The sequence below is a fragment of the Prionailurus bengalensis genome, chromosome E3 (assembly GCF_016509475.1).
Source record: "Prionailurus bengalensis isolate Pbe53 chromosome E3, Fcat_Pben_1.1_paternal_pri, whole genome shotgun sequence".
NCBI lineage: Eukaryota > Metazoa > Chordata > Mammalia > Carnivora > Felidae > Prionailurus > Prionailurus bengalensis.
In genome coordinates this window covers 26,887,563-26,911,628 of record NC_057357.1, presented here as the reverse complement: position 1 = coordinate 26,911,628, position 24,066 = coordinate 26,887,563, and the positions used below count along the sequence as shown (strand labels likewise).

At 46.9% G+C, this 24,066-nt stretch overlaps 1 protein-coding gene across 1 annotated transcript in view; it reads right to left on the bottom strand.

The window, feature by feature from the left end:
* SYT17 (synaptotagmin 17) overlaps positions 1-24,066 on the bottom strand; it is an 83,547-nt gene that overhangs the window by 11,131 nt on the left and 48,350 nt on the right. Inside the window, exons 6-7 of the mRNA XM_043560428.1 lie at positions 23,187-23,307; positions 21,491-21,646 (exon numbers count right to left, since the gene is read on the bottom strand). Of these exons, the coding sequence (XP_043416363.1) occupies positions 21,491-21,646; positions 23,187-23,307 (277 nt within the window). The remainder of the gene's footprint in view (positions 1-21,490; positions 21,647-23,186; positions 23,308-24,066) is intronic.

Genomic DNA, 24,066 nt, shown 5'->3' with positions numbered 1-24,066 from the left:
CAATGTATGTATCTGAAAGAGGATCATCTTTGTACACTTGTTTCTGAGCTGCTGGCATCCCTCTGGGGGAAATGTTCGCTACAAACTGGCTTCAGAGCTATTTGCAAAACACCTGCTGAACCTCCAAGGGGGTAATTAATCGAATCTTCCCCTCCCAGTCTTCAGAAATAATTGAGAAACAATTGAGAAAATAAAGAAGAAATATCGCAGACATGTGAGTCACTTGGAAGGCTTTGAAAAAGCCTAGTGCCTGGAAACTCAGTCCAAGAGATTCTGTTGATTGGTTTGGGGTCAGGGGCTAGATTCCAGGGTTTTTCAAATGCTCCCCTGGCGATTCTCATGGGGCCAGGTTAGATACACTGTGTTAGGTGCAAACAAAACAGTGGTTGGATTGGTAGTTCAGCTGGACTGTGGGAGGGGGCCTGGCCCTACTAGTTGTTCTGGAATTAAACTTCTCTGACCAAAACCAGTGGAGGCCTTGTCCCTGCAGGGCCAAGCCTGAACAGCAGGTGCCCTGAAGGAGCTACAGAGAATCCCACCCCTCCCCACCCATCGTAGGCAGGTAGGTCCCAGCGAGAGGAGGGCTGGGACCCACCTTAATCCCATCCAGCAGAAGGCTGTGGACCTCCAGAGGAAAACTGTTCCCAGTCAGGTAAGTCAACTCTTCCCTGGGAGGAGTGGATACAAAATAACAGAGAATAAATCAAATAATAAGATGAATGAAAGAGAGCCCAGAGGTGTTACATCAGGGGAAGGGTAGGCAGACTTTTTCCATAAAGAGCCAGACAGTAAATATTTTAGGCTTCAAGGGCCAACTGTAGTCTCTGTTGCAACTACCCCGCCATTGCAGCAGAAAGCAGCCACAGGGGCGCCTGGGTGGCTCAGCTGGTTACGTGTCCAACTCTTGATTTTGGCTCAGGTCACGGTCTCACTGTTCATGAGATCGAGCCCCACGTTGGACCCTGGGCTGCCAGCACAGAGCCTGCTTAGGATTCTCTCTCTTCCTCTCTCTGCCCCTCCTCTACTCTCTCTCTCTCTCTCTCTCTCTCTCTCTCTCTGTAAACAAACATTAAAAGAAAGGAGTCACAGACAATATGTAAATGAATGCACATGAAGTGACATAATAAAACATACATATTTGGTCTCTGCCGCCACTTCCTGACACAGAGCTCCTAAAACCCTTGTAATTTCCAAGTGAAACGGATGATAGGAGCATCTTTTATTATAATATTTGGTCTTAGTCCCTGGTTCACGGCACAAGAGCCTCTAAGACCCATGGAATCTTCAACTGGTGAGTGTCTTCTTGTATACTAATGATATGGCTGAGGTCTCCAGATGGTTTCAGGATGGGATCTAGCTGCCAGAAAGCCCAAGGCATGATTAGAAGGTTGGACCTTTCAGCCCATCCCAACTGCCCAACCTCTGGAGAGAGGAAAGGGGCAGGAGACTCACTTAATCATCAATGGCCAGTGATTTCTTCATAAGTCACGCCTGTGTAACGATTTTCTGTATGCCAAGCTTCAGCAAAAAGTCAACTTTAAACAACAAATGAATGGGAACTAAAGTTTGCCACTGGTCTCGAAAGGCGTGGAAACAATATGAATTGAGAGATACACAGAGAGATGGTTAGACGTGTGACAAAGCAAACAGCAAAATAGTCATTGTAAAATCTAGGTGATGGGGATACAGGTGTTGACTGAATAATTCTTCCAATATTTTCTTAAAGGGTCTCAATAAAATGTTGAGACAGTAAAAGACAAACACACAAACTCAACCATTTTTGTTTCATAGCCGTTAACTTGCTTCTTTCTGCCCCAGAAATCTGTTTCCGGGTCTGTGCGGCTACTCCGTTCACAGGCTGGTCACAGGAGGGAAAAAGGCCACAGTCCCCGGAGAGAGGCCGAGGAGCTTCCGGTGGGTCCCGCCAGGTTATCCCAGTGACCACAACAACCAGACCACACATGGCCAGAAACACCATCCTGGGCCTGAACAGAAGGGTCCAGCACCCTGATGTGCTGTCTAATCACAACAGCAAATGAAAGATTCAAGTCTGCTTTTGACAGATGAGCACGCTGGACCCTGTTCAAGGCGCACCCCTGCCTTAAATGCCTTTCTCCTTCCACAGGCATGTTCCATGCCACGAGACTCCCAACAAATGCAAATTAAAATCACATCCACATATTTTATTTAAAAAAAAAAAATACTGGGGCGCCTGGGTGGCTCAGTCGGTTAAGCGGCCGACTTCAGCTCAGGTCATGATCTCTCGGTCCATGAGTTTGAGCCCCACGTTGGGCTCTGTGCTGACAGCTCAGAGCCTGGAGCCTGCTTCAGATTCTGTGTCTCCCTCTCTCTCTGACCCTCCCCTGTTCATGCTCTGTCTCTCCCTGTCTCAAAAATAAATAAAACGTTAAAAAAAAAATTAAAAAAAACAAACAAACCACTTATGGGGCTCCTGGGTGGCTCAGTCAGTTAAGCGTCCAACTCTTAGTTTCGGCTCAGGTCACGATCTCCCGGTTCATGAGTTTGAGTCCCATGTCTGGCTCTGCACTGACAGTAGACAGCCTGCTTGGGATTGTCTCTCTCTGCCCCTCCCTCGATTGTGCTCTCTCTCTCTCTCAAAATAAATAAATAAACTTAAAAAATAAAGAAGTCACTAAAACTAAAAAAATAAATAAGATAAAATTAAAAATTAAAAAAAAATTCTCTTCGGTTTTGTTTACTAAAGTATGATTTTCACAGAATAAAATCCATCCATTTTAAGTACACAATTGGATGTATACTGATTATTGTATACAAACACGTAACTACCACTATAATCAAGATACATAGTTCTCTCTCTCCAACAAAGTTCCTTCTTTTCCCTTTCCCTTCCATTTTCCTTGACCCAAGTGGGCCAAGTTTTGCTTACGCCAGAATTTCATAAAAATGGAATCACATAGTATATAGTCATTTGCATTATACCGTAATGTTTTTGAGATTCATCCATGTGTATGTGTATTAGTATCTTTTTCTTTTTTATTGCTGGGTAGTAGTCTAATGTATGATGTATCATAATTGGTTTATCCATCCACAAATTGATGGACATTTGGGTTGTTTCCAGGTTTTTGGCTGTTAACAAATAATGCTATTAGGAACATCTGTGTGCATGACTTTTTGTGGATGTATGTTTTCGTTTCTCTTCCACTCCTAGTGGAATGCTGGTCTGTATGGTAAATGTGTATTTAACTTTAGAAGCCCATGCATACTGTTTTCCAAAGTGGTTACAGCATCTTGCATTCCCACCGGAAATGCAGGAAAGTTCCTGTTGCCCCACATCCTCGCCAACCCTTGGTATTTTCAGCCCTTATTTTTAAATTAAAAAAAAAATTATTTATTTTTGGGACAGTGTAAGTGGGGGATGGAAAGAGAGGAGGACAGAGGATCCAAAGCAGGCTCTGTGCTGACAGGCTGACAGCAGTGAGCCCGATGTGGGGCTCAAACCCACGAACTGCGAGATCATGACCTGAGCAGAAGACAGAGGGACACTCAACCAACTGAGCCACCCAGGCGCCCCAGTATTTTCCGCATTAGCTGTGCTAGTGGATGCGCAGTGGATCTTACGGTGGTTTTACTTTGCATTTCTGATGACTAAGGAGGTAGAGCATCTTTTCTGGTGCTGCTTTCCCGTTCCTGTGTCTTCTTGCGAAGGGCGTCTGTTCAAATCTTGGCCCGCTTTTTACTGAATTGTGGACTGTTGTCTTGTTACTGAGCTACTAGAATTCTTTATGTATTCTGGATACAGGTTCTTTATTGGTTATGTTTTGCAAAAAATTCCTCTTTTTTTAAATTTATTTTTGAGAGAGAGAGGAGACAGAGCAAGTGGGGAAGGGGCAGAGAGAGAGGCAGACACAGAATCCAAAGCAGGCTCCAGGCTCAGAACTGTCAGCACAGAGCCCGATGCGGGGCTCGAACCCACAAACCGCGAGATCATGACCTGAGCTGAAGCTGGATGCTGTATGGACTGAGCCACCCAGGCACCCCAAAAAAATTCCTCGAGGTGTGCCTTGCTCTTTTGTTTTCTTAACTCTTTCAAAGAGCAAAAGGTTTAAACCTTGATTAAGCCCATGTATCCCTTTTTCACACAGTTCATTTCAAAATAAAATAATTGCACACCCTGGGTTCTGGAAGCCAGCAACCAGTGTGGAATTGCTTTGCCGAGGGCAACTGAGAAATGAAAAATTAATCTGAGGCAGATCGGGGTGGGGGGGCAGGGAGGGTGGTGCTGATTGCCTGTGATTATTTTTCTGTACTTTTCCATATATTTGAATTATTATATAATATATATTAAAAATCAAAATGCTTTTTAAAGGTAAAAAAAAAAAATCACCTTGTAGCTGTTCAGCACTTCAGAATCTTCAAAACTTGTTTATTTCAGCCTTACAAGAATCCTTTTTTGGGCGGCCAGGAGTTGGGGCCTCCCTGGGCCACAAAGGTGCAAAAATATTTGCCAAAACCATCTGTTTCGTTTGCAAGAAGACAGAAAAGAATAAAACTGTGCCACTTTTTTTTGGGGGGGGGGGGGCTTGCAAATTTTGACACTAGCTATCAAAACAGACAAACATCTATGCTTCGACCAAGCAATCCCATGGCTGGGTTTTAGTTCATGGTATATTTGGACACATCAGCAGAGACGCGTTGAGGATGCCAACCCCAATGATTCTTCTAACTGCAAAAAAAACCTGGCATTAGTCCCAATGGTACCAACAGGGGACTAATTAAATAACTTCTTCAACTCCTGGACTTAATGAAATATCACGTGGTTGTTACAAATAATTAGGGGAATCTGTGCTTCGGGTCAGCCACGCTGGTCTGCCGGCTATCTCTCCCATGTAAAGGCTTCTACACTTGCTATCCTTTTTGGCTGCAATGCTCTTCCCGCACTCACTCACATCCACGTGGCACATCTCCGATCTCCTCTCTGATCGCCTTTACATCCTGGCTCAGATGTCCCCTTCTCCATGAGGCCTTTCCCGGCCACCTTGGAAAAACTTGCAATCCTCACTCCAAAACTCACTATTCTCTTTCCTTCCTTCTGTTTCCTCCTTAGCACCGAACATCATCTCTACATGGCATCATACGGATTTGTTTTGTTTGCTACTTGTCTTCCCATGTTCAAGTAGCCACCTAATGAAACTGGGACTTTTTTTTAACGTATATTTATTTATTTTGAGAGACAGAGAGAGAGAGAGAGAGTAGGGGAGGGGCACAGAGAGAGAGGGAGAGAGAGAGAGAATCTCAAGCAGGTTTTATGCTGTGAGTGCAGAGCCCAACATGGGGCTCGAACTCACAAACTGTGAGATCATGACCTGAGCTGAAATCAAGAGTCAGACGCTTAACCGACTGAGCACCCCCCACCAGGTGCCCCAAAACCAGGATTTTTGTCTAATTTGTTCACTGATATATCCACGGTGCCTGGCTCTCCTATATATAAGTATGCTAATATGAAAAAATGCCCAAGAACCATTATGTGAAAAGAGCAAGTTACAGAAAAGCATATATATTTTGGATACTCACAATAGCAGGTGGAGATACACACATGCACACACACACACACACACACACACACACACACACACACTCATGTACACCTGCCAGATATATAGGCACATACATGTGCACATACACATAAATGCATATATTCCTAGAAAGAAGACTTGTTAGGAGTAACCTTCTTTAAGCAGGGAGAATTTTTACTTTTTATTCTACTCTCTCCTAATGGTTGTATTATATACACATACATGTGTGTATAAATATATATCCTTTATAATTACTGAAAAGCCATCAGAACCCCTCTTCCCTTGTGAACCCTGCACATCACCACATGCAAGTGACACGTACCCATAAACCACAAGGTGGGGAGGAGCAGAGACCGGATTTAAAAATACCCTGCTCCTCTTCCTGAGAGGGCCCCCCACCCCCTCGCCCGCAGAGCCAGGCTGCACTCCATCTGTCCAGGTCATACCACCTGGGAAGGCGGCTTGTTTGCAGAGCATGCTTCTGTCTGCCCACATTTTTATGGGTGGAAGCAAGGAAGCCATTTGAAAAATCTGCACAGATGAGCACACATTCACCCAAGAGTTTCTACCCCTGAATTCTTCACACTCAGGCAGCCAAAGAAAAACCACTAAGAATGAAGAGAGCTTAAAATGCCGTAAGAAGAAACATGCCTCTAACAGGCACCTAACTGGAGCAGACTGGCTCTGAGCCGGCACCTGCCTGCCCTTCACAGAGGTCACCACCTCACCCCGCAAACTCCAAGACCAGCAGATCCACCCCTCTGGTTCGGGGGTGTCTCTACCTCAGCACCATCGTGGGGGGTTGTCAGTGCATTGTGGGATGCCAGCAGCATCCCTGAGCCCTACCCACCAGATGCCAGTGACACCCCTGGAGTTGTGACAACCAGAAACACCTCCAGACCCTGCCAAATGTCCGCTGGGAGACAACATCAGCCCAGCTGAGAACCAGTGGTCAACTCCTTTCGTACGTCAGCAGGTACCCAGGGCTTGCCAGCCAAAAGGTATCTGGCGAATTCACTACAGGAACTGCTCTCGTTGGGCTGAATTCCCCGAGCTTGGGGTTCGGTGAGGTGGGATCCCCCCAACACTGATGCTCATGGGGGAGCTCAGAGGCAGCAGGTGCTTGGGGAGGCAGGGGAGCAAGCTTGTTCAGGGCCCAGGTTGGCTTTTATTTGCCCAATTGGGCCCCTTTGGCAGAGACGGCCATGAGGTCACCAAAGCCTTTTCTTCCTGGACGAGCAGCAGGACTGTTATCTCAGCCTCCCCCTCTTGGGGAGCTGGAGCCAACGGAGTCTGAATGGAAGTGAAAGTGATATTCGTAACTTCCAGGCTTGGCCTATTAAAACTTCCCACACAATCCTCAACACTTTCTCTCTCTTTCCCAACCACCAGCTGGAGGTGAAACCCTCCATGGCCTGAGAAGACGGCAGAGCCACAAAACAGAAGGGGCCTGGGTCGCTGAATCCTTGCACGAAAGGCTACTCGTGAAGGAGCCCGCAAACACCAGTGTGCAAGCAAGAAAGAAGCTTCTACCGTGCTAAGCCCCACACAGCGTGGCTGGTCTACTACAGCAGCCTTCCCCTCCCTTAGTTCATACAGTGACTTTAAGCAAATCATCTGAGTTCTTCCTCCTCTATAAAATGGGGATAACAGTAGCACCTCCCTCGTCTGGTTGTTGTGAGGGCCAACTCAGATAGTCCTTGGGGCGGTGCCTGGAATCCACTAAGCCTTAATGAAGGTTGCCTGTTATTAAGAGTGGGAAGAGGGGCGCCTGGGTGGCTCAGTCGGTTAAGCGGCCGACTTTGGCTCAGGTCATGATCTCGCAGTCCGTGAGTTCGAGCCCCGCATCGGGCTCTGTGCTGACAGCTCAGAGCCTGGAGCCTGCTTCAGATTCTGTGTCTCCCTCTCTCTGACCCTCCCCCGTTCATGCTCTGTCTCTGTCTCAAAAATAAATAAACGTTAAAAAAAAAAATTAAAAAAAAAAAAAGTGGGAAGAGAGCTACCACTGAGTTCCTGCCCTTCCCATTATCCCTTCTGTGACTTCTCTTGTGAGGCACCCTCAATAACCTGGGAAATAATGATTTGCCCCAGTCCTCAAATGCCTCAGGAACACCCTGGGCTTTACAGAAACTTCTTGTAGTAAGGCTGGGGACCCTCATTTGATCACAGAGTTGCCCATGCCCCCCTGGAGTGTCCTGACCCCTCCTGACCCAAGACACCACTGAGAGGGCCAAGATGACCCTGAACCAGGATGGAAGAGGATCCCACCCACGAATCATCCATAGGCTGCCTCTCTTCTGCTTCTCCAGCCCTGATAAAATTAGGCAGAATAGAATCTAAAAGCAGACACGTAATGAGAAGTTTGGTGCCCGGCCAGCGGACACCTTCCTGGGCCTGTGTAACTCAGGATCACAAAGAAAGCAGCCGTGAGGTAAGCCGCAAAGACCCTCCCTCCCCCGGCCGGAGTGGGGCACCAGCGCCTAAAGACAGAGGGAAGGCCTACCCCTTGTGCCCGCTCTGCTCATTCTTCACCCACCTGTTGGCGGGTGAAGAATGCCCTTGCCTAAGGCTGTCTCCAGAAACGATTGCCATTATAAGCCAACTACATCCTGCTTTCCTGTGGGGGCTGGGGGTTAGGCAGAAACCTAGGGGAGCAGCTTTCATGTCAGCTTACACACATGGAAAGAGAAAATTACACCCACTGAGCATCTGTTATGTGCTAAGTATCCCCACACGCACATCATCTCACTCCTTTGGGAAGGCAGAAGCCACATCTGTCACGTTCGCCAGTTTTCTCAGTGCCTAACAGTCTCAGGGGGGCGGTTTGTGAGATCAGGCCCCGCACTGGGCTCTGCACTGGCGGCACAAAGCCTCCTTGGGATTCTCTCTCTCCTTCTCTCTCTGTCCTTCCCCTGCTCTCGCTCTCTCAAAATAAATAAACTTAAATAAAAGAGAAAGAAATATTTGTCATCTAAGCTTAACAAGTAAGCTTAAGCTACTTTTGCTCTGACCTCTCATGTAACTCACTCCCCTCATTAACTATGCTCTGGCCACTTTCGCCTTCTTGCTCATTCTTGCCTTAGGGACTTTGCACTGGCCATTTCCTCTGCCTAGACTGTTCTCCCTGATCTTTGCATAGCCAGCCCTTTCTTTTTTTTTTTTAATTTTTTTTTCAACGTTTATTTATTTTTGGGACAGAGAGAGACAGAGCATGAATGGGGGAGGGGCAGAGAGAGAGGCAGACACAGAATCGGAAACAGGCTCCAGGCTCTGAGCCATCAGCCCAGAGCCCGACGCAGGGCTCGAACTCACGGACCGTGAGATCATGACCTGGCTGAAGCCGGACGCTTAACCGACTGCGCCACCCAGGCGCCCCAGCCAGCCCTTTCTAAGCTTATATTACCCAGTTTAAAGTGATGCTCCGGCCCCTGTCACCATACTCTGTAATTATTTAGGTGTTTCTTTGTCTCACTCCAGCTAGCATACCAGTCTCATGAAAGGATTAGTTATTTCTGCCTCTCTGCTATTTCTCTAGCAACTAGCACAGCACCTCAACATAGTAGGGGCTTGATAAATATTTGAGGCTGTGTAACTCAGTGACCGAGAGTCCAGATTCTGGACCCAGAAGACCTTGAGCACAGTACTTCCCCAATCAGTGCCTCAGTTCCTCCTTCATAACATAATTGCAATTCCTATGTCACAGTGCCATGAAGATTAAATGAGTTAATTCATGTGAAGCACTCAGAGCAGTGCTGGGCACGCAGGAAGTGCCATGTATGTGTTTGCTATCATTGCTAAAGACAGAATGAGCTACCTTGAGGTAAACCTATGTTTTTATATTTTCATTTTATTTATTTTATTTTATTTTAGGCGCAAGCAAGCAAGGGGCAGAGAGAGGGGGAGAGAGAAGTGGGGCTCACCCAAAGTGAGGCTCGAGCTCACCCAATGTGGGACTCAAACTCACTAACTGTGATATCGTGACCTGAGCTGAAGTCAGGCGCTTAACTGAGCCACCCAGATGCCCCCTCCAGGTAGATGTTATTTAAATCTGACAGGTGGAAAATGGACGTTCAACAGCATGAAAAGGTCCTACTTGAGATGATTCAGTTACCACGCTCTTTGGATCTGGTTCTCTGACTTCTAAGCCAAAGCTTGATCCACAAGGTCTCCCCGAGATGCAGGCAGATAAGGGACACTCAGCCTGTGCCCCACAGTCCCTAGTGTTTTAAAGGTTAAGCCTTCTCCCGCACGAGCAGCTCTGGGTTGGTGCAGTCAAGACAAAGAATGGACAGAAGGACTCTCCGGAAAGGATATTCATGGTGTCTGGTTTATTCCACCAGCAAGCCTTCGTCTTACAGCCAGCAGGTGCTGGCCTTGGCTGCTGAGCCCGGCGGCTTCTCGCCAGCACTGAAGCACAAGGCAAGGCTGAATCTGGCCTTCACTGGCTCTCCTTTCCCACTCCTTGCTGAGGCTCTGCAGGGACACGTGTGGTTGGATAAATCCCCAGCCCCCTGATGCTTTCCCCCATGGAGATTTGCCTGGAATGAGGTTCCCTCCAAAGGCACCAAACACATTAAACAACCATGCAAATGGAGTAAAAATCCCCAGGAGCCCTGGCAGCTGGCCTGGTCTTTAAAGGCTGCCACCAGAACCCAAAATGAATGTTTAAGATCCAGCCAAGTTTTACCACCTGGGTGGATGGACTCTGGCAGCCTCAAGGAGCTCTCCGGAGGAGAAGTGAGGTGGGAGTGCTCTGCCAGGAGAGCCAGGCGTCTGCTTCCATCTGCTGACTGCCTATGCCCACATCCAGGCTCAATGTCACATCCACCGAGCCCTCACTAAGGGCCAACTGCTGTGCTAATAACATTACGTACATCATTTCCTTTTGTCCCCATGACACTCTAAGAGTTGGGAGACTGAAATCTACAGACAAGGAAATGTTCATTCAGAGGAGTTAAGGAGCTTGCCAAGATAGAGGAGTGTCCTTTACATCTACACCATGAGCACTTTCTGTTGACTCTGCCTCCTACCTTAGATCTCACTGTTACTTTTTTGAACCCCCTTTTGCCACCTCTGTGGTCCAAGCCACCATCACCTGTCCCTTTGACCAGCACTGTAGCCTTCCATAAGGTCTCTTTGCTCCCCCTCTTGCCTTCTGACAACACCATCCTCCATTCAACAGCTGGGGTGATAGTTTATTAATTCTTTTAAATGTTCACTTATTACTTAGAGAGACAGAGAGAGAGTGCGCACAAGGGAGGGGCAGAGAGAGAGGGAGACAGAATACCAAGCAGGCTCTGCCATCAACACAGATGTGGGGCTTGAACCCACAAACCACTGTGATCATGACCTGAGCTGGAATCAAGAGTCAGACACTTAACTGACTGGGCCACCCAGGCGCCCCTGGACTGATACTTTAAAACATGATCATAGCACTTCCCTGGCCAAATACCCTCCAAGGGCTTCTCAAGGCACTTAGGAAAAAAAAGTGAGCTTCTCATCCTACAGCCTCTACTTGACCTGCCCTGTGGTACTTTTTTCCAAACTCACACTGCCTTCTGTGCCCTGGACATAATGGGGTAAGCTGGGAGAACAGGTGAAGTGTCTTCCTACTATTCAGAGCGTGCTCTTCAGGCCAGCATCAGTGTTACCTGGAGCTTATTAGAAACACAGAGGCTCAGGTCTCTCTCAGACTTACTGAGTCAGGATCTGCATTTTAACAAGATCGCCAGGAGATTCACACGGTTATCAAAGTGTAGTTGGTTAAGAGTGAGGAAGACTTGGGAACCAAACAACTTGGGTTGGAAGCCTGGCCCAACCATTCACCAGATGGATGACCTCGTGGCCCAAGTGCCCAGTTATTTCCTACGTAGTAAAGAATTCATTGTGTCCACAGAGTGATCTTGTCTATGCCCTTGGCTCCTGGGAGGTGATCTCCGGGTTTCTGGAATATCCTGCAGGGGCTGTGTTTGCTTCAGGGCCCTGGCCACTGGACAATGTGATTTATGGGGAGAGCTTTGGGGTCTCCTGGAGGAACTGATGATGAGAGGTATTAGCTGGACCTCTGGGAGGTGCTGGAGGCTGAAGTTCAGCTGTCAGAGAGTGCAAGATGGAGCCCCAGTACAAGTTCTGGACACCAAAGACTCGGTGAACTCCCCTAATTGCTAACATTCTATGCACAGTGCACACCTAGTGACCAGGAAGAGGCAGCGCCATCCAGGACTCCTTGCGGAGAAAATGACCAGAGGCTCTGCATCTGGACCCGTTCTGGACTCTGCCCTGTGTGTCTCCTTCCTGGGCCGATTTTCATTTGTGTCCTTCTGCCACCATGAGACTGTAGTCATAAGTAACACTTTCTGGAGTCCTGTGAGTCATTCTTGTGCATCATTGAAACTGCACGGTCACAGGGACCTGACTTTCTAGCCGGCTGGTCTGAAGTGAGAACAGGGCAGTCTTGTGGGGACCATTCTCACAGACTTTGCAGTTGGCTCGACTCACTGCAATCCCTTTCTCTGAGCTTCAGTTTCCCCAATGAATAATGGCCACTTTATAAGTTTATTGAAAGACCAAATGAGATAATGAACTCACAGGGGTTTCACGATAAATATAATGTCCCCACTATTCAGTCAAGGAAACTGAGCCTCACCAAGGCAAAGCCACTTACCCACAGTCACGGTCTGAGGGCAGGGCTGGCTGAATTCAACCACAGCGTGATACTGCCTCCTCGTGACTTGCTAATGCTTTCTGGGAAGGGAAGGACAGTCGTGGGGCCCCTGAGCTAGTGGTCCAGCAACCTGGTAAGGAACTCATGGGACGTCTGGGGGGTAAGTCCCCCACTCCCATCCTGATGGTCCCCACCATACTTCTCTCTTTTCCCCTTCTGTTCCTCTTTCCCTCTAATCTTTTTACTCTGCTGATCACAGTACATCATTTCTCTTGATCTGTCTGTAAGTTCACTCTTTCCTCCATCATCTCCATTCTGCCTTTGAGCCCATCCAGTGAATATCTGATTCGTCATTCTACTTTGCCGTGCGAAAATTTCCACTTGGTTCTTTTTTCTGTTTCTCTACTAACCTGCAACATTCTCTCCATACCATTCTTTCCAAGAGGATTCACGCTTACTTCTTGGAGCATGGTTGTAAGAACTTCTCTAACGTCTCTGTGTGATCATTCCAATATCTGGGTCATCTTGCAGTGGGTGCCTGCTGATTATATTTCCTCTGACAATTTGCCAGACTTTGCTGGTTCTTTGTGAACCAGGTCATTCTGGAGTGTATCCTGGACATTTTGAATATTATATCATGAGACTCTAGGTCTTGTTTAAATCCTTCTAAATAGGGGCGCCTGGGTGGCTCAATTGATTAAGCGTCCAACTTCAGCTCAGGTCATGATCTCATGGTTTGTGAGTTTAAGCCCTGCATCAGGCTCTGCAACCTGCGTCCAATCTTCTGTCTCCCTCTCTCTCTGCCCCTACCCTGCTCCCACTCTCTTTCTCTCTCAAAAATGAAAATAATAAAAAATTATTTTAAAATAAATAAATAAATAAATAAATAAATCCTTCTAAATATATTGGTTTTTCAGTTGCATCAGGCAACTGACTAGGTTAGGTTCAGACCACATGTTCTAACCCGCCTTCTATATGCTGTTTTTCCAATGTCAGTTAGTTTTCAAGGTCTTTTCAGTGCTATTCCTATCTGTCCCCAAGGGGCCAGCTCCAGACCCGGGTAGTAGTCTACACTTTGTAGTTCGGTTCTCAAAGTCTCCCATGTACTGCTTAGGGTCATATCCACTCACGAGCAGCTCGGGGTGAGCCCAGGAGTTCATATGTAAGTTCATGGGCTTCCTTCTGGGGCTGCCTTCCTCTCTGCAATCTTCCTCTGGCCCACAGGGGCCCACTTTCATTACCCTCTGTCCAGAAAGCGGAGGCTTTGGTCTCCATGCTCGGCCGCTCGCTTCCTGTGACCGGATCTGGGTCTTGGCTGGAGCCAAGCGCCTACCGCCGGGTCCTCCCACACACTGCCAACCCCAGGGCACTTCAGGGAGCACAAGCCGGTCTGGTTCTATGGCTGAGTTGGCACAGCTTTCGTGTCAATCCCTGGCTCGTGGACACTGTACCAGCTGGCAGCTTTGGGGTGACGATGATTAGGTGAGGGAGCTAGGCTAGGGAGACAGCCACAGGCAGCCGGGCCGAGCCATTAACCTCAAAAGCGCCAGCATTTCAACTCTTACACACTGGAATTATTCAAACGACAGGCATGATTTTCCAAGGGGCTATTTCTGGGGTGGACAAGGCCACATGCTGATTTGCCTTTACTTCCCATCATAGGAATAATTTGCTACATTTTACACAAGAGAAAGTCCAGACTCAGAGGGGTGGAGTCCTCTGCTTGAAGTCACACAGCTGGCTAACAGTGGGGCCAAGATTCAAGTCCAAGTCTGTATAACTCCAGAGTCCATCCGCTCCTCTATGGCAACATCCGTCATCATCACCGTCACCATCACATTGGTATTCACGGAGCACAAACTGTGTACAAGGCACCGTGTAAAGCTTTTTATATGATGTACAGAGGTCGGAAGGGTGTAAGAGGAGGAAACTGAGGTTTGGGAAAGGGACGTCTCTGACTCAAGGTCACATGCACTTGCTACATGGTAAGGGTGTTATGTGAACCAAGCCGTGTGTCACCCCGATCTATACTCTGAATGGCTGTGCACCCGTTTCTCTAGGAGGCAGAGCTGCGCCTGGTGCCCAGTCAGTTGGGCAGGGAGAGGAGACAGAGGCTGTGGGGAGGCTGGAGAGGAGGCGTGGCAGAGGTGGGCTGAGACCAGATGCTGGGGAACATCTGTGGCCCCGAACAAGCCCACAGCGTCTCTCCATCTCGAGGGAGTTTCTGGCTCTCGCAGAAAGGCTCTGCCCCTCTCAGACTGGCCTCCTCTCCTGTCCTCAGCTAGAAGCCCTCGGCTTCTTCAATGTCCTGCTTCCCAAACCCCAACACTTTTTCCAGCGGGTCCTCCACTGCCCGATCAGCCCTGAAGTCTTCCCAGGCGCGAAGGTAGCAGCATCGCTCCAGACCTTCTATCTCACCCTCCACCACGTGACCCCGCCCACCTCATCATACCAGCAGATTCAATGAACTAATTTGATGCTAGAGCTGCAGAAAGCCAAGCAATTATGGAAGCAGACCAGGTGCCTTGGAACTCACTCTCAAAGAGAGGCCTGGGAGGCCTCCAAGCAGACAGTGGGGTGAGGAGGGAGGCAGAACAGTGTGGGCGAATGCTGCTAACCTAGGCTGTGCAAGAGAATCACCTGGGGAGCCGTGAAACACACACCCCCTTCTCCTTCCCCAAACACAGATGCTCTGGCTCATTCAGTTGCTCTGGCCTGAGGCCTGGGCCTCAGGATTTTTTAAAGTCCCAACATAATATATGTAATTTTTTTTTTCAAAAAAATTGTTTTACATTTATTTATTTTTGAGAAACAGAGTGAGACAAAGTGTGACCGGGGGAGGGGCAGAGAGAGAAGGAGACACAGAATCTGAAGCAGGCTCCAGGCTCTGAGCAAGCGGTCAGCACAGAGCCTGATGTGGGGCTCAAACCCACGAACCGTGAGGTCATGACTTGAGCCAAAGTCGGATGCTCAACCGACTGAGCCACCCAGGCACCCCAATATATGTATTTTTTAAGTGTTTATTTTTGAGAGAGAGATAGAGCACCAGCAGCGGAGGGGCAGACAGAGGGAGACAGAATCTGAGGCAGGCTCCAGGCTCTGAGCTGTCAGCACAGAGCCAAACGCAGGGCTTGAACCCATGAACCGGAGATTATGACTTGAGCCAAAGTCGGACACTTAATCGACTGAGCCACCCAGGCGCCCCTATAAAATAAGTTTTCCTTCCCTTTTTGGGTTTTCCACAGAAACTCTGACTTTAAGTTTAGCAAGTGGGTAGAAAATATTATTTATTTGTGTGTACTGCCCTGCTTTCTTTCAGAAAAGCCTTAAGGTGGACCTAGCTATATAAATATGGTGTCTTCTGAGTAATAATAATAATAGCTATACTGATGGGGCACTTTCTCTGAGCCAAGCACCATTCTATGCCTTTGTATACATTATTAACCCAGTTTGGACTTGACAATAATCTACTGATGTAGGAACCATTATCCCCATTTTACAGATGAGGAAGGTGAGGCAAAAAAGAGGTCAAGGCAAGCGCCAAGATCATAGAAGGAACCCCTGGGCATCTGGCTCCAGGGCGTGGCCCCTAACCATGACATTTAGGTCGTTCAAGTGACAATAAAAGGGCAGGGACTTTTCTCAGGAAAACAGTCGGCAAGGGGCCAGCCTCAGCATCCACGTACTACTCTGAACCGCCTGCGTTCTGTGGAGCTCCAGCTGCATTTCTTGTTTTTGTTCTTTAAATTGTCATAAAATATGCGCAACATAAAATTTACACTTACACACTTTTAGGTATTCAATGCAGTGGCATTGAGATGATTCTGATTGTGGCAGAACCACCGCACTATCCGTCTCCAGAAGCTTTTATCTTCCCAAACTAGAATTCCACACCCGCCAACAAATTAGTCCCCATTCTCCTCCCCACCCAGCCCCGGTTAAACCTCTATTCTATTTTCTGCCTCTATCAATTTGTCTACTCTAGGCATCTCATATAAATGGAATTATATAGCATTTGACCTTTCATATCTGCCTTATTTCATGTAGCAGGATGCGTTCAAGGTTCATCCGCTTTGTAGCACGTCACCATTTCCCTCCTTTGAAGGCTGGATAACAGTCCACTGAAGGGACAGGTCACATTTTGTTTATCCATGTAGCCATCTATTGACAGACACCTGGGCTGCTTCCACCTTCTAACTACTGGGAATCATATCGCTATGAGCGTGGATACGCCAATGTCTGTTTTGAGTCCCGTTTTCGATTCTTTTGGGGATATACCCAGAGCGCAATTGCTGGATCACATAGTAATTCTATTTTTAATTTTTTGCAGAGGCACCATCAATCTGCATTTCTATTTTTCCTTCTTTTCTTCCCCCACTTCCAATAATAGCCCACTAACCACAGTGGCCAAATCCACTTTACTTTCCCCGGAAGACCTTTGGGCTGCATGTTTCTCCCCCATGAGTTGAAAAGCCACCCCACACCCCCTTTTTAAACTTCAGCTGCAGAAGTCACCTGATTGAAAACTGCAGAAGAACCCTCATCCCACACAGGAAAGTAACTGCCAAGAAAGCCCCACCCGCCAGCTAATTACAGGCTTTTACCAGGATTCTCCACAAATGCTCAAAGTGCAGATCAACCTTACTTTGGTTGGGAAGTGTTTGGAAACAAGCTAATAGGTAGGTTTCAGATCTTTAGCCTGGAGGTGACAGCTCTTTCCCCTAGCTGATAAATAAAGCAAGTTAGAACATTCTAGATTTGAATTCAGGACAATTCCTCAATTGCCTAGATAGATACTAGTTCAGTCTGTATTTCTTTTATTATTGCAGCCAGGGCCCTTCATGAAAAATGCCATCCCAGCTGGGATTTCCACTCACAGCTATGGTTCTCAACCCTGACTGCGTTGCTTTAAACATCTGGGGTGCTTTAAAAATACACATACACATATACAGAGAGAGAGCTGAGACCCCAGACTCAGTCCAGTTGGTCAGAGTCTCTGGGAGTGGGGTCTGGCCATTGGTAGCACTTTAAAGCTGCCAGTCGATTCTGAAGTACATACAGCCAGAGTTAAGAATCCCTTAGTGAAGAAGGCAGGGAGACCTGAGATTCTTCCTTCTCTAGAAAGAATATTTTCAATGGGCTTTAAGCTGGCAAGAGGTGCCCTCGAGCTAGGAGCCTGAAACCCCAACATTTATAAATTTTTGAAAAATGTTTATTTATTTTTGAGAGAGAAAGAGAGAGAAAATGAGCAGGGGATGGGCAGAAAGAAAGGGAGACACAGAATCAGAAGCAGGCTCCAGGCTCTGAGCTGTCAGCACAGAACCTGACGGGGCCTCGAACTCATGAACCGTGAGATCATGACCTCAGCCCAAGTCAGATACTCAACCGACTGAGCCACCCAGGCACCCCTCAAAAACCCCAACATTTAAACAAGAGAAGCAGGTCTTCCACAAATGGAGAGCACGGGCCTTGTCTGATAACTGTCACCATAAGTGCAGGGGGGTGACTGAGAGCTGTATGGGGGTGGGGGCAGGAGAGCTGCCCCAGTTTGAGGCTTCTGCCCTACGGTGTTCACATATGGCACTCAAGGCTTCAAAACACCTCTGAATGGATGTCAAAACTTTCTGTCCTTCTGGGTATTTTTCTGCTGCAAGGTTCTTACCACATTATCTCAAGCTCTGTCACATGCCCCTGGCCTTCCCACACCCTCCCTCGCTCCCCACTATGTGTAATCTCTGCTGTTACTATACTATACCAGGGGACGGCATATAATGCGATTATAAAAAATAAGGAGCTAGGCCCACTAACATTTGCATTGACCTGGAGGGACTGCACACATTCGTTTGTTAATGAAACAAAAGCAAGTTTCAGAGTAGTGTCCACAGAACAGTCCCAAAAGCTCCATGAGAGCAGGAAGAGCAGGGGCTGTTTTGTTCACTGCTATATTCCCAGCCCTCGGAAACAGTGTCTGGGACAGCACACGTGCTCAATACATACTTCCTGAATTAATAACTTCTTTTTTAAAAAGAAATGTTTATTTATTGATTTCGGCAGGGGGGAGGGGCAGAGAGAGAGGGAGAGAGAGAACCCCAAGCAGGCTCTACACTGTCAGCACAGAGCTGGACGCCGGGCTCACACTCACGAACCCTGAGATCATGACCTGAGCCGTAATCAAGAATCTGACACTAAACCGACTAGCCACCCAGATATCCCTAATGAATAACTTCTTAAAGGAGCTGAATTTTCTGTATGTGGATGATGTTTGTGTGAATAAGGAAGAAAGTGTGAAATGATACATACCGGGTGGTGACCGGTGACTTAAGGGAGACTAAGGGAGATTAAGGGTGACTTAAGGGACTAGAAGGGGGATGAAGAAGAGAGTAAAACTGCCTTTTAATAATAATTAACAGGGGCACCTGGGTGGCTCAGTGGTTTAAGCGTCCAACCGGCTCAGGTCATGATCTCACAGTCCGTGAGTTCGAGCCCCGTGTCCGGCTCTGTGCTGACAGCTGGGATCCTGGACCCTGCTTCGGATTCTGTGTCTCCCTCGCTCTCTGCCCCTCCCCCGCTCTGTCTCTATCAAAAAATAAGTAAATGTTAAAAAAACTTTTTTTTAAATAATAATTAACAGTTACTGGAGCACCTGGGCAGCTCAATCGGTTTAGCATCTGACTCTTGATTTCAGCTCAGGTCATGATTTCGAAATCGTGAGTTCGAGCCCCAAGTTGGGCTCTGTGCGGACAAGGTGGCATCTGCTTGGGATTCTCATTCTCTCTCTCTCTCTCTCTCTCTCTCTCTCCCCCTCCCCCATGCACTCTCTCTCAAAATAAATAAACAAAAAATAATAATAGTTAACGGTTACTAAGTGCTTGCTGTGCACTAGACACAGTGCTTAGCAAAGATTATGTCTTGTTCTCATTTAACCCACATAACAATCTTTCAAGACGTCCTTGTGTAGTTACACCCATTTTACACCCTAGTAAGCATATAGCTGTTAGAGCAATAAATGCTCAAATTTTAGAAGAGATGATTAAAGACGCAAAAAAAATAAGAACATTCTTTTAAAAAAAAAAAAAAAAAAGCTATGGATGACCAAGAACTGAAAATAAATCCAGGTAAAACCTAGAGCTATGTTGTCCAACTGATAGCCATCATATCTTGCTCAAGGCCATAAAGCCAAGGCCCAGGCCCTGGTTCCACAGCCCATGCATTTAAACCCCCCTGCTCTTCTGATTCTCTGTCCATTCGCATCTTTTGGTTGTAACGGGCGTGTGCTACTTTTGTCATAAAATCTTAAGTAAAGTAAAATACCCAAGTGTCAGGGCTTTCCTTATGGGCACTCAATGCCCCCTGGGCCCCCTCCTGATCTCCACGTGCAACATTAAGTCCTTTATTTTCAGTAGGGTCTTGGGAATCCATATTCCATGCTTGGATCTTATCTTGGTTCAATAAAGCTCCCACTGCCTGCCCTCTACCACTTAAAGATTCAGGGGAATCACTGTCTTCTGTCTTCACCTGAAACCTTGGGGAGAGTGGGACCCTTGGACAGCAGCCATCGCAGGCTGCAATAGATAGGACTGTCGTGTCTGCTTAGGGCAGGCATCCCCTGAATGGATGCAGACTCTCTGGGTGACAGGCCCTTAGAAAACCCAGAACCAACGTGCCTCGGGGGAGTCCTGGAGCACAGCGCATTTGCAATCTTGGCGATGAGAAGCAATAAGCCCATGCAGAGGAAGCCTCACATGCAACGGCTTTTCAGCCACAGCCTTCTTTCTTGGGAGACCTGCAGCTAAGGGTTTTAGACTAGATCTAAACAGATGAAGCTTCTGACTACTCTGGAGCAGGACTCTTCAGTGTGATGCCAGAACCCCAATGCCAGCACTACCTGCGCGTTTGGGAAAGGCAGACCCCTTCATCTTTGGAGCGAGGAAGACTAGAGCCTGAATCTTGATTCTACCAGTCTGACGCTGGGTGGCTCGCTCAGGTTTTAAGCCTTGGTCTCGATCCCCAGCCCTGTAAGTCTACAGGGATGATACTGACTTGACAGGGGGAATCATGATGAGTATTAGCGATAATATAAGTGAAGCCCCTCCTATGACAAGGACACAGGAAATAAAAACCATTACTTCTATTGGTTCTATGCTGTGGGAGCAAGCTTCCAAAATGGCTCCCAATGATCCCTAACTTCCAGTATTCACACCCTCCTGTAATCCCCTTCCCCTAGAAGGTGAGCTGGACCCACTGGGTCGCTTTTACTGAACAGAATACGGCAAAAGTGGCAGGACATCATTTCTAAGGTTAGGTTAACAATAAGACTCCGGCTTCCATCTTGCTCCCTCATGTGCCTGCTCTGATGGAAGCCATCTGTCATGCTGTGAGTTACCCCATGGAGAAGCCCACGTGATGAGAAACACAAGAAGGTCACTGGCTGACATCCAGGAAGGAACTGAAGCCTCCAATCTCATGCATCTCCACTGCAAGAAAAGGAATCCTGCCAACCGTTGACTATGTGCATAAGCTTAAAAACAGATCCTCCCCCAGATGAGCATTAAGATGAGACTGCAGCCCCAGCCAATACCTTGAGTGCAGCTTTGTGAGATAACCTCAGCCAGGAGCACCAAGCAACGCTATGCCTGGGTTCCTGAGCCATAGGAACTATGAGCTTAATAAATGTTCACTGTTTTAAGTCACGAAATACGTTTTGCAGCAATAGATAACTAATACACCCTGAAAACAACCGATTAAATTCAACCAGAGTGGCACATGGAGCCTCTACTTAAACACCATGTCCTCTGGGAAGGCTTTCAAAATCCTCCCGAGTTAGGTGACCCTATTTCCTCATGTTTCCCTATTAGACTATAAGCTACTGGAATGATCATGCCACCAAAACTAACATAGTGAGCACTCATTACTATTTCCAGGTTGTAAGTCCCTTAGTCTTCACGACAAACCTATGAAGCAAGTACTATTATTGCCCATTTCATAGGTGAAGAAACTGAGGCTCAGAGGGGCCAAGCTACTTGCCCAAGTCTTCAGTAATTATGTGGAAGCGCCAGGAAACCTGGCTCCAAAGTTGACATTTGTAATAATCATGCTGTACAGTTTTATGAATCTTGCCCAAGTTCACAAGTGGTAAATGAATTCAAACCCAGGTAGCTGAATACCAGACATAAAGTTCTTAAAGACTGTCCTCTCTACATACCTTCTGTTTTTAGGACAATAAGTGGAATAGCCTCACCTGGAGATCATCAGGATCTGGAACACAACGTACCTGTAAACACTAAGCTGGCATTTTCCAGTTCTTCTTGGGGAACTTTGAAGCTGAAGGATTCATTGTAGAAAGGATCAATTGTTCCTCTTAAGAAGGATGTCTTCTTTGTTTTCACAAGCTTGAGTCCATGTACCAGCTGGATTTTCACAAACGGGTCTGGGAATCGGACACAGCATTATACAATGTTGGAGCTCATGAAACTCAATCCATCCATCCAACTTGCCATCTATCTGATAACCCAACCACCTACCCATCCTTTCGTCACTCTTTATCCCCATCAATCCATTTATCTTTCCATCCATCAGTCCAGGTATCCACCCCTCCTTTTGTTCATCCATCTTCCCAGCCATCCGTCCATTATCCATTCCTCTCTCTTCCCCATCCAGCTGCTTATCTATTCATCCCCTTCTCTCTTCCTCCAGCCATCCAAGATTTATTGAGCTCCTTCCATGTGTTAAGCACTGTATGCATTTAACAGATGAAGAAACTGAAGACTCAAGATAGGAAATGATCTACTTAAGATCAGACTAGTGGGAGAAGAGTCAGACCCAGAGCCTGCCCTCATTTTTCTGCCCCTAGAAACCCATTACCTTGTCAGTGAGCCCATAGCACATACGTAGGAGTATCAGAATAGTAACTATCATTCTTAGATCACTTTCTAGTTTACAAAGAGATTTGCGTACCTTATCTAATATTTGTTGAAACAATCCAGTGAGATGGGTACTATTATTATCTCAATTTTTCAGATGGAGAAATTGAGGCTTATGGAGGTTAAATAACCTCTTCAAGGTCACATCATTTGTAAGCAGTAGAATTAGGACTTGGTTCAGGCAGTTTGACTTTGGAATGCTTAATCAGTTTATCATACTGACTCTCCCATGGTGATGAGTCTGAAACTCTCCAGCCTTAATACCATCCCCTCCAATGGCCCCTTCAAAACCTCTATTTTTATAATGTGGTTTTTGAGAATGCAAGTTGTCTTCTAAATGCAGCTGTCACCTTATAGCAAAAGTGATTTATTTTAGCTACTGTACTTAGAGGAGACAGTAGTTCCTCCACTGAGCTGAAGAGGTCCCAGAGACCCTGGCTACTTTCATGATAATATCCTTTGCTGTCAAGGGAGAAGCTACATACAGATGGAATGGAATCTGTTCCATTTCATTAAAAGTCATGCTTGAATTGGTTTGCTATACAGTCAGACACTTTAAATACAACAGTCTTTTCAGAGCTCAGATTTAAAAAGATTCACGGTCTACTTGAAATGAGCTAAGGAAAAAAACATCAGGGTATACCCCACACGCCCAGAGACCAGAAGGTGTGGTCAGTGCACACTACCGCCACCTGGAGCATAGCATCTGCATTGCAGGCATAGCATCTGGATAGGCAAGTAACTTCCTTGGGGCTGCGTGTATACAAAGAGCATGCAGAGGTCAGTAGTTATCACACGTGGTCTCAGTCAAATCCCCAGTTCAAATGGGTTACTGAGATGGCATCATTTACCTGCCTCATCCTAAGAGACATCTGATTCTTTATTTTTCCTCTTGGTCTAACATCCTCGTTCTAAAAGCTATTTGTTTACCCTCACAGGGTCTTCTTAATAGTCTCAGGAATGCAGGAAAAAAAAAAATCAAGTCCCCATGTCAAACAAACAAAGGTGCTATGTTAAGGAAAGGGGGAAGGAAGGGTCACACTGTACCTGAACCTTGGCTCACATCTGTCTGAAGAAGTTGCTTGGCTCGAATGACGTCAACGTTCAGTCTCCCAGCACTTGGGAGATAATTCAGCGACAGAAGCAGCTCCCCCAACTCTACCTCATTCTGCAGAGAAAAGAAATGGTTGGGAAGTTGCTTTTTTCTTGTATTCCTTTTTGTACCTAGCTTGCAGAAAAGTGATTCCAGCAGCTTATGAATGGGCTTCTGTGGGTGGATCGTTTGACACTGGGTGCCTCTTTCTTGGGCTTCTCTTAGCCTCTGCCCTCAATCATCCCACCTATCTCAGAAAGTTCTTTATTTTCTTAAAATACTTAGCAGTAGTAACAACAAAGCACTGATAATGATAATAAATACATGCTACATATCAAGTACCGTGCTAATGTACATGAGTCTGTAACAATGTTACTCCACAATGAGTCTGTAACATGTTACTATTAACTCTCATTTAATAGATGAGGAAACTGAGGAACAGGATAGTGAAATCCCACGTTCAAGGCCACACAGCTAGAAAATGGCAGCACTGGTGTTTGGACCCAGGGAGGCTGATTCCAGACACTCCGACCACTGTGCTTTTCTGCCTCCCAACAGAGTTGGGAGCACCTATGTGGGCAAGAAATCTGTTCTCAACCTGGGGTCCACAACAGAGCCCTGGCTTCTAGCCTCACTATGGCAACACTCAGCCAGTGACATCCCTTGTTAAAAAATACCCATTCCAGGGCACCTGGGTGGCTCAGTCGGTTGGGCGACCGACTTCAGCTCAGGTCATGATCTCGCAGTCCGTGAGTTCAAGCCCCGCGTCGGGCTCTGTGCTGACAGCTCAGAGCCTGAAGCCTGTTTCAGATTCTGTGTCTCCCTCTCTCTCTG